This window comes from Triticum aestivum, chromosome 6D, assembly GCF_018294505.1.
Source record: "Triticum aestivum cultivar Chinese Spring chromosome 6D, IWGSC CS RefSeq v2.1, whole genome shotgun sequence".
NCBI classification, from domain to species: Eukaryota; Viridiplantae; Streptophyta; class Magnoliopsida; order Poales; family Poaceae; genus Triticum; species Triticum aestivum.
Window position 1 is genome coordinate 403477533 of NC_057811.1, and position 9449 is coordinate 403486981.

The 9449-nt window shown below is 47.5% G+C and overlaps 3 protein-coding genes across 4 annotated transcripts in view; 2 read left to right on the forward strand and 1 right to left on the reverse strand.

Moving 5' to 3' along the window:
• LOC123145392 (organelle RRM domain-containing protein 1, chloroplastic) overlaps positions 1-2686 on the forward strand; it is a 3822-nt gene extending 1136 nt beyond the window's left edge. Inside the window, exons 3-9 of one of the 2 annotated variants that reach the window (XM_044564795.1) lie at positions 100-337; positions 428-525; positions 629-694; positions 1282-1359; positions 1886-1954; positions 2039-2145; positions 2343-2686. In XM_044564795.1, the coding sequence (XP_044420730.1) occupies positions 100-337; positions 428-525; positions 629-694; positions 1282-1359; positions 1886-1954; positions 2039-2145; positions 2343-2450 (764 nt within the window). In that variant the 3' untranslated portion in view covers positions 2451-2686. The remainder of the gene's footprint in view (positions 1-99; positions 338-427; positions 526-628; positions 695-1281; positions 1360-1885; positions 1955-2038; positions 2146-2342) is intronic. The other variant, XM_044564796.1, reaches the window with a different exon arrangement.
• Positions 2687-3334: 648 nt separating this feature from the next.
• LOC123141752 (tryptamine benzoyltransferase 1) lies at positions 3335-4831 on the forward strand. The gene is made up of 2 exons (XM_044560828.1): positions 3335-3759; positions 3833-4831. The coding sequence occupies exons 1-2, from the start codon at positions 3388-3390 to the stop codon at positions 4790-4792; spliced, it is 1332 nt and encodes a 443-aa protein (XP_044416763.1). The 5' UTR covers positions 3335-3387; the 3' UTR covers positions 4793-4831.
• Positions 4832-5045: 214 nt separating this feature from the next.
• LOC123141753 (pentatricopeptide repeat-containing protein At3g22690-like) lies at positions 5046-7607 on the reverse strand. The gene is made up of 2 exons (XM_044560829.1): positions 6090-7607; positions 5046-5181 (listed from the first exon to the last, which is right to left on the reverse strand). The coding sequence occupies exon 1, from the start codon at positions 7549-7551 to the stop codon at positions 6094-6096; it is 1458 nt and encodes a 485-aa protein (XP_044416764.1). The 5' UTR covers positions 7552-7607; the 3' UTR covers positions 5046-5181; positions 6090-6093.
• Positions 7608-9449: the final 1842 nt, after the last annotated feature.

A 9449-nucleotide genomic window follows, 5' to 3' on the forward strand; every position in this document is an offset into this window, starting at 1 on the left:
GGCCTTAAGTTGAAAATAAGTACTCATGAAAGCAAATCTTGAAGTATACATGCTTTGGACTCTTATATGTTATCTTCTTATGATCTTTTGAATTTGCAGAGATGCCTGGGGTATTAGCTGTTACGATGGTTAAGGATGATGTGTCAGAGAAGGATAATCTTAGCTCGAGCCTCTCACCAGCTAACCTTGCAAGCTTCAGTGATGCTGCTTGTAACCACTCTTCTAGTGAGAAAAGTGAGTTTTGGCTTGTCCGAATGGAGAAGCCCGGGGTTGAAGTTGTGACAAAAGCACAAATGGTAGACCACTATACGCAGATCCTGATGAAAGTGGTGGGGAAGTATGTAGAGTCTCATTGGCAATCTCCCTATTACTTTGCCATCTATGTGCTCTGTGAATGATAAGAAATCGTATATTTTCAACTTCCTAGTGAAAAGGACGCACAAGTTAGCATATATCACGTGTCGTGGGAAGAGAATTATGGGTTCTGCTGTCATATTGACGAAGAATGTGCAAAGGAGCTAGCTGGTGAGCATCATAAGCTTTGTCCTCCTGGGTAGATAATTCTTTCAGTATTTTATTTATTGGCAATTCTGCCTAGAAATACCAACAATTTAGCTTTGCGTGCCAGATGTTCCTGGAGTCATATCTGTTTTACCAGATTCAAATTTTGGATCAGACAAAAAAGATTACAGAGGTCTGTATCAATCCTTCTGTTTCTAATGACCTCACATTCATTTATTTATGCTGGTACTTAAATTCTGGCATCTTGTTATTGATTTGTGTGAATATTGTGAGTTCCATTGCCAAGCAGACATCCCTTGATGCAATTCAAGCTTTGCATACAAAGTACTTATAATTTTTATTCTTTTTGTTCTCATTCCTCTGGTAGTTCTTTGATAGCAAAGTGCACTGCTGTCAGTTTACTCTTAACTCTAAAGTTCAAACCATCTAAATTTTGGATGAGCAAGTCTTTTCTGAGATTCATGGTCAGACATGATCCTTCTACCCTTCTCGTTCTTATCCCTTTTTGTTTTCTGTTGTTTTACTTGAAAACGAGGGATGCTACAACTATAAGACATCATTTCTTGTTTCATGCTATTTATTAGCCTGATTTCTTAATCTGATATAAACTTGATGTCTCTTGATTCTTTTACATATTATGCTCACCAAGAGCATATCTAGTAAGTCTGGACTCTGGAGTACATTTACAGAACTTGATTTTTCTTTCCATGCTTCTAAGCAAGCTTCGTGAAAAGAGTCAGATTGTAAGGACTTTTGTAGTTTCAGGTGATGATAGCTCGAAACCCTCAGAAGCTACTCAGGTGGCTGATGTCAAAGCTAAAAGGCTCTTTGTTACAGGTAAAGGGCATCCGATATACTCCCTCCATCCCAAAATAAGTGACTCAACTTTACACTAACTTTGTACTAAAGTTAGTACAAAATTGAGTCACTTATTTTGGGACGGAGGGAATATTATCTATGTATTTAGCTTGTTTGTTTGATCACTTAAACCTTACACATGGACGATGCCCTCTGCCTTGTTCTGAAGTAGTCTTTTGTGTCTTTTCTTTCAAAGGGAAGTTCAATCAATCAGTAAATTGTATGTCCAATTTTCTGTACTGTAGAAATATAAGTAGTGTAGATCAGACAATTCGACCCTATTTGAGATTTAGTGTTGATATTTAAAAGTGCTAAGCGCCACTTTTCATTCAATATAAAGCAAAGCTAGATTGGAACAAGTGAGTTTTGGACATGCGCTGAGATCACAAACTTCTGTTGCTCCTGTTTGTAACACAAATAACAGTTAAACATAATAAGTATATACAGTGGTAGAAAATCAGTTATATTTTGATTTCGGTGTCACTAATTTGGTCTAGTATGACAGGGCTTTCATTTTATACATCTGAGAAAACTCTGAGGGAAGCCTTTGAGCCATTTGGCGAGCTGGTTGAAGGTTTGTGATACTATCAAGAAATGTTTGTGCCTAGCCATTACCCATTTTTTGGATACTGAATATCAAGGAACTACTTTATTGCAGTCAAGATAATAATGGACAGGATATCAAAAAGATCAAAAGGGTATGCCTTCATAGAATACACCACAGAAGAAGCTGGTGGTGCAGCTCTGAAGGCAATGAATGGAGAGGTAGCTGACAAAATTCTGTTTTCGGATAGCCTTTAATAATCCTCCTTCCGTCTGGAAATACTTGTCGGAGAAATGGATGCATCTAGATGTATTTTCGTTCTAGATACATCCATTTTTATCCATTTCTGCGACAAGTAATTCCGGACGGAGGGAGTATGATTTATCTATTAAGCTTACGTCTATAATTCTATGTGCAGATAATAAATGGCTGGATGATAGTTGTTGACATTGCTAAAACCAAATCAAGAGACCAAAAGACCCCGTTTGGCACTTCTAGTTTTCGGCCACGTTTTCACTCTAGATGAAGCTCTCGTTTACACAATTTGACAGCTAGATATTAGAGATTAAGTGACTAGTAGCAGGTTTGATGCCACAGTTTCTTGATCCGAGCCTGTATTTTCATGTGAAATGCTTTTGTGATAGTTGAGGGAGATGATAGTGACTTCCCTTTAGTACGAGGTGCTCTCCAAGAAGATATGTAGATAGAGTTCAATTGTAAAAGTACCTGATATTTACCAAAGCAATATGATAACTTCAGTTACTGCATTGTCCATATCATCATGAGCAGACATCTCATGTGATGTATTTCTATTGATAAATAAATGTAATCTTCCAAAAACATATGATACATTCAATATAAACAGCACTAACTTCCTGAATCAAACTTCAGGAAGATCAAATGTTTCAGGTTCTGATCCTGCTGCTATCGAATTAAGTTTCAAGTCTTCCAACATATGATAAGTTTCTCGCGACCAATTAACGAGAGAGTGATGCCCATCAGAGGGACAATTCCAACGTCGGCCTGGTATATATGGTGGATGAAATGGCAAAAAGTTCATGCAGAGACCAAAAACGAGCACCTGGTGTAGGGCGTCGGAAGGCTATGTTGCTGTCAATATTGATGCTAAATACAGCATGATATAAACTTGGGATCAGGAGCTTCGGGGGTGGTGATCAGAGATGACAAGGGACGGTTTTTGGCGGCAAAGGTCATCCCTTTCGCTCTTGATGCTGCTTCAGCGGAAGCCCAGCCGGTCCTTGATGGCATACATCTAGCTAATCGTGCCCCTCAACTTCAATCCTGTTGCAACCTACTGATCGTGCTACAGATCAATCTGTATCTGTAAGCTAATAGTAGTAGCACTAGTTAGGCGCAGTGTTCACGTCAGATATTCCAGATGGAAGTCGCAGAACCATCTATATATCTCAACAAAGCCAACTTCTATTATAACGTGTGTTGAAATGGAGACGACCGGTAGCAAGATGCTGAAGCCGGTGCACTCGGCGCCGCACCCGCTCGCAGGCGAGATGGTCCCGCTGACGCTCTTCGACCGCGCCGCCATGGACATCTTTGTCTCCCTCATCCTCGTGTACCCCGCGCCGACTCCGTCCAACGAGGCACTCGTGGAGGGCCTGCGCAGGGCTGTCGCGCCGTACCCTCACCTGGCCGGGCGGCTCGCCGTCGACCACTCAGGCAGGCGCTCCATCTACCTCAACAACGACGGCGTGCTTGTCCTGGACACCGAGGTCCCTGTCGATATGGCGAGCGTGGTCGCCGACGGCTGCTTTACCGCCGCCACCGAGGGCCTGTACCCTGCACTGCCACCGCCGGAGGTAATTAGCTTCATCAGTAGGACGGCGACGTCGGGCACCGGCAACTAACAGTTGGCACGTCTGGGACAAGCAGGAGAACGTCGGGGCGGCGCTGCTGCAGATCAAGCTGAACCGGTACAAGTGCGGCGGCCTCGTGATCGGCATCATCCACCACCACCACGCAGCCGACGGCCGCTCCTTCAGCAACTTCCTCACCACGTGGGCCAGCGCAGTTCGCCAAGCCAGCGAATTCACCGCCCCGTCCCCTTCCCTCGACCGCGCGGCGACCGCCGTGCCTCGGAGCGTGCCGATGCCGGCGTTCGACCACCGGTGCATCGAGTTCAGCGGAGAAGAAGACGGCTGCCGTAGCTCCTCCTACTCCCACCCCACGTGCAAGATCAAGAATCTCACGTTGCGCTTCACGGCCGAGTTCGTCGCAGAGCTCAAGGCCCACGTCGGCACCCCATGCAGCACGTTCCAGTGCCTTCTCGCGCACGTGTGGAAGAAGATCACGGCGGCGCGCGGCCTGAAGCCCGACGAGTTCACGCAGGTCAGGGTGGCCGTGGACTGCCGGGGCAGGGCCAACCGTGCCGTCCCGCCGGACTTCTTCGGGAACATGGTGCTGTGGGCATTCCCGAGGCTCCAAGTCCGGGACGTCCTGGGCTGGACCTACGGCAGCGTGGTAGGCGCCATCCGCGACGCCATTGGGCGTGTCGATGCCGCGTACATCCAGTCGTTCGTGGACTTCGGGAGCGTGGCGGACGCGAACTGGGAGGAGCTCGCGGCGACGGCGCCAACCTCCGGCGCCATGCTCTGTCCGGACCTGGAGGTGGACGGCAGTCTGGGTTTCAGGTTCCACCAGATTGACCTCGGCAGTGGGCCGCCATCCGCGTTCCTCATGCCGGACTTGCCCGTCGAGGGGCTCATGACATTTGTGCCGTCGTGCTCAGCCGAGGGCAGCGTCGACGTCCACATGGCCGTCGCCGAGGATCACGTCGCGGCGCTTGAGCATATATGCTACTCCTTGGACGAAAGAGCTAAACCGAAGTTGTAAAATGCTCCATTAGTTTTGAAGGCCGATCGCTTTGCACACTCACACTATCTCCAAAGTTTGTGATTATTCCATTTTCTTTTTCGGATATATACATGTAACTTAACAACGCTGTGCACTGCAAAGCTAAATTTCATTTCGGCAATCTGTTCAGGTGTAAATGGTACGGATATAGATGGATCGACCATCCTATCAGGAAATAAATGTGTTATTGGACCTGACAAGACAAATACGAACTAGAGGGTTGTTCGGGGGAAAAAAACTTACTTCTCTATCCAAATTGGTATCCATATATAGGTAGCTGCAGCATCCCAGTTATCCGAATCCGCAAGACAATTTTTTCTTAATGAAACTTCTTTAGTTGAAGGCGAATTGGAGCTTGTTTCACTGAACTGATAACAATATAAAAATATTGGATAATTACAAATGATATCGATATCTGACTGAATCAGTCATAATCTGTTAGAAACAATTTCTGCATTCGCATTGGTTTCAGGAATATCCCTATATAATTGTGAATATGGCCACGGAAATGAAAACTCGTATGTATCCGACCACATCCGTAAAGCCTGACTGTTCATGATAGATTTTTTCTTCTTCCATATTGATGGTTGTACAGGTGCATATAGGTGCCGGTATCGACGATTTAATACCAAAATGCAGTTCTACACTGACGCTATGCGGCGTCGTATGCTCAGCCAATAATCTCCTTCCAACGCAGTGAGTACCACTTTAATGATGCTTGAATTTACCCATTATTATGTCATGTCCACCTATTTAGACAGGGAGAGGTACTGCTCTCTTCTACTGTCCCCCATTGTTCCCACGTCCCACCCATCTTTGTGTTCCCTTCTCGCAGTCCTCTACTCTTCCACGACTACCCAACCACCATTTATTCTTTGATTTGTGATATGCAACGACTTTGCTGAATTTACTGTTGAAAACCTTTATGCCCGCTAAGTAGAAGGAAATGTCAGTTAACTCGAAGGTCGACGTGTTTTAAGTAGTAGAGCTTTTACTGTTTTAAATGCTGTTATATTTGTACTTATGAAAGGAACACAATCATATCGCGACTCTTTCCCTCTCGTGACTGGCGGCTAGGGCACTCCACAAAGACATGTACATACAGTTCAAGCGTAAAACAACCTGAAATTTTACCAAATCAGTATGATATATTCCGATGCCCCATTGTCCATATGATCATGAACAGACCTCTCATGCGATGTATTTCTATCAACAAATAAATGTAACCTTCCAAAAAAGAAAAATGATATATTCAATATAAACAACAATAACTTACTGAATCAAACTTCAGGAAGATCAAATGTTTCAGGTTCGGAACCAGCTGATATCAAATTAAGTTTCAAGTCTTCCAACATATGATAAATATCTTCGCTTTCTGTGTGTAACTTGTCTGCAGTGACAAAGGAATGTACACTGCCATCAACCTCGATCCAGCTGAGCCCAGGCTTCTTCACCACCCTATGCTCCTCCATCCTGCTTCTTGTCCTCTTCAAGTCGTCCCATTGACCAGCACGTGCATAGGCGTTTGATAACAAAACGTACGAGCTGCCATGGCTTGGCTCTGTGTCTGCCAACTTCTGGGCAGCAACCTCTGCCATGTCGACATTGCCATGGGTTTGGCAAGCAGCTAGTATTGAGCTCCACATCACAAAGCCCTGCTCTTCTGGTAGACTGCTAGCGAGGTTGAAGGCTTCTTCCAAGAACCCAGCACGACCAAGAAGATCCACCAAGCAGCCATAGTGCTGGATCGATGGGCTGATACCCATGCTGCGCATTAGGTTGAAGTACCTAAAACCTTCATCAACAAGACCCCCATGGCTGCAGGCATTCAAGACGGCCACGAAGGTGACACCATTCGGCTTGACGCCCAATTGCCTCATCTCGGCAAACAATTTCAGTGCCATCTCTGGGTGACCATGTGCTGCGAAACCCCCAACGACAGAGGTCCAGTGCTCCACATTCTTGCTGATGACGCTTGAGAAGCATTGGTATGCCGCACCCATGCACCCACACCTTGTGTACATGTTGATCAGAGCAACACCAAGAGCACCATCCAGTGAGAACTCCCGCCGGATTATATAACCGTGTGCGCTCCTCCCAAATCCAAGCAGACTGAGGCTGCGAACAGCTGATACAAGGCCAACCATCGTGGCCTCATCTGGCATCAAACCATAAACCTCCGTCATCTCAACAAACAACTCCACTGCCTCTTGAGCCCACCCATGCCTCACGAAGCCAGCCATAACAGTATTCCAAGAAGACACATTCCACTCCGGCATTTCCACAAACACCTCCCAGGCGGCATCCAAATCGCCGGCTCTGACAAGACCATCAAGAAGCACGTTCCAAGAAACCAACGTCCTCTCAGGCATTCCATCAAACACCTTCCGCGCGTCACCCAGGCGGCCGAGCCGAGCGTAGGCACGGGCGAGGGAGGTGGAGGCGTAGACGCCGGAGACGGAACTAGGGAGCCCGGACTTGACGAGGAGGGCGTGGATCTGCTCGGCTTCGGCCGCGGCCGTCAGCAGCCGCGCGCAGGCCGCGAGGGCGGGCAGCAGGGCGGGGTTGGCGCCGAGGGAGTGCCCGGCGACGTGGTGCACGCGGAAGGCGCGGAGAGCGGCGTCTCCCTGGGGCGGCGCGGCGCGGCATCGGATGGTTGTAGCGCGTTTGAAAGGCGCGGGCTTCCGCGGGAGAAGGGGTGTATCGGGGAAGAGTAGAGTGCAAACGAAGGGGCTCATGGGGGACTACTACACTGTACTACCATGGGCCAATGGTGGTGAGTCCGGTCCTCTTATGATTCTGCGTAGCTGTGTAATAATGTTTTCTTCTTCGAGGCCAATGTATACTCCACATGAAGAGATCTTCTGGCTCCTTCAATCTCCTAGGTCAAGACCACCCACACACGATGCGCTGCACTCCTTCTGGATGCTCTGTGGCGCTAGGGTTCTTCGTCTGTCTTGCGGAAGCCTAAGGTTTCTGGGGAGAGGGTCGTGATGGCTAATTAGGATGAATCGGAAGGATCGAATTGTGGGAAAGAACACGAGGAGAACTTGCTGAGTCGGTTGGACCTCCATGAGGATGAAGAGGAGAATTTTGTTTGGGGGGAAGAATTCAAGGACGAAGTGGTAGAGACCAAGTGGCTTGCAATTGCAAAGGCACACGCTTCAGAAAGCTTTAGTCCTTCAGCTTTGTACTCAGACAAGAGATCAGCTTGAAACCCTGCCAGAGAGGTCCGCTGGCGTAAGATCAATGACAACTTGTTCACGATCCAATTCAGATGTCTTGGAGATTGGATCTTGACTGATGGTTTGTGCAGTATTTCTATGAACGTTCTTGTTGGGTACATGTTTTTTTGAGGCCACTATTCGAGCAAGGTTGTTGGTTGTGATGCTGTTGTTTCTCTTGATGCGGTGCAACTCGACTCCATCAAACTTTTCTTCAAGCCCTCGGACAGCTCCACAGTATGCTGCCATTTTGTGATCTTTTATGTCGAATGTTGTCGATGTTATTGATCAATGGTATCATCCGATGATAGTTGTGGGGATTAGAACATGTGGAGACCGTCGAGGTGGGTTAGCACACAGAGATAAGATTTAGACAGCTTCGGGCCCCGGAAAGCATCATCCGATAATAGCCATACGTGTTGTTTGTGGCTAGGTCTTATTCCGTATGCTCATGGGGGAGTCGCCGTTATGAGTTGGCTCCCCTCTAGTTATGTCTAGCCTTAGAGATTCTCTCTGTTCTTCTTCTCTCTTAGGCGCCTTGCCCCTCTTTGTATAAGTTGAAGGGGCCAGTTTACATGTAGAGTCCTAGTAGGATACAAACTAGCTAGTCTCACCTTTATTACAAGCCAGATATTAGTCTGGGTCTTATTCAAATAGTTGGAGCCGGCCTTCTGGGCCACCCCCATGTTGGGCCACGTTCTACCTCCGTGAGGGTACCCGTGTCCCATATCCACGACAAATGTCTTCATGACTTGCTATACCATGAGGTCGGATTCGCCTCTACATATGAGGCGACAGATCCCCATGGAGGCCGATCGGGTGTCACGCCCTTGCCGTCGGCGAGTTCCGCCGATGGATTTGGGGCCCGAGTCTAGGGTTTGATGCAATGAAGAAGGGGAATTGGGACGGATAGAAGGTAGAAGACGGCAGGAGAGAGTCGTCACAGAGAGAAGAGAATAATCAAATTCAAATTCAACATGTCTCTCACTACACACCCCACTGTGCTTATAACAGCGCACTCTGGACTCTTGCTACACCCGGCCCAATACATCACTCGGCCTTAGGCCCACACACTTACGCTCGCGGCCCACCTTCCATTCATTCTTCCCGCGCTATCCTTGTTCCCGCCTTCTCCCTTGGGTTACGTCTCTCGCTCTGCTTGGGCGCTATGGTCAGTGTATCCATGCTGACATTGCCCCCTTCTTGAGAACCAGCTGGTCCCCAGACTGGTGCATCCGGATATCTTGCCTTGATCACTTGGTAATCTTCCCAAGTTGCTGATGAAGACGGCACCGAAGACCACTTGATGAGAACCTGCAACAGAGCTGAGTTCCACTTCTTCACCAGGCGTCGATCCAAGATCTCCTCAGGTACCACCCCTGCCACTAACAGATCTAACGGGACTGGTAGCG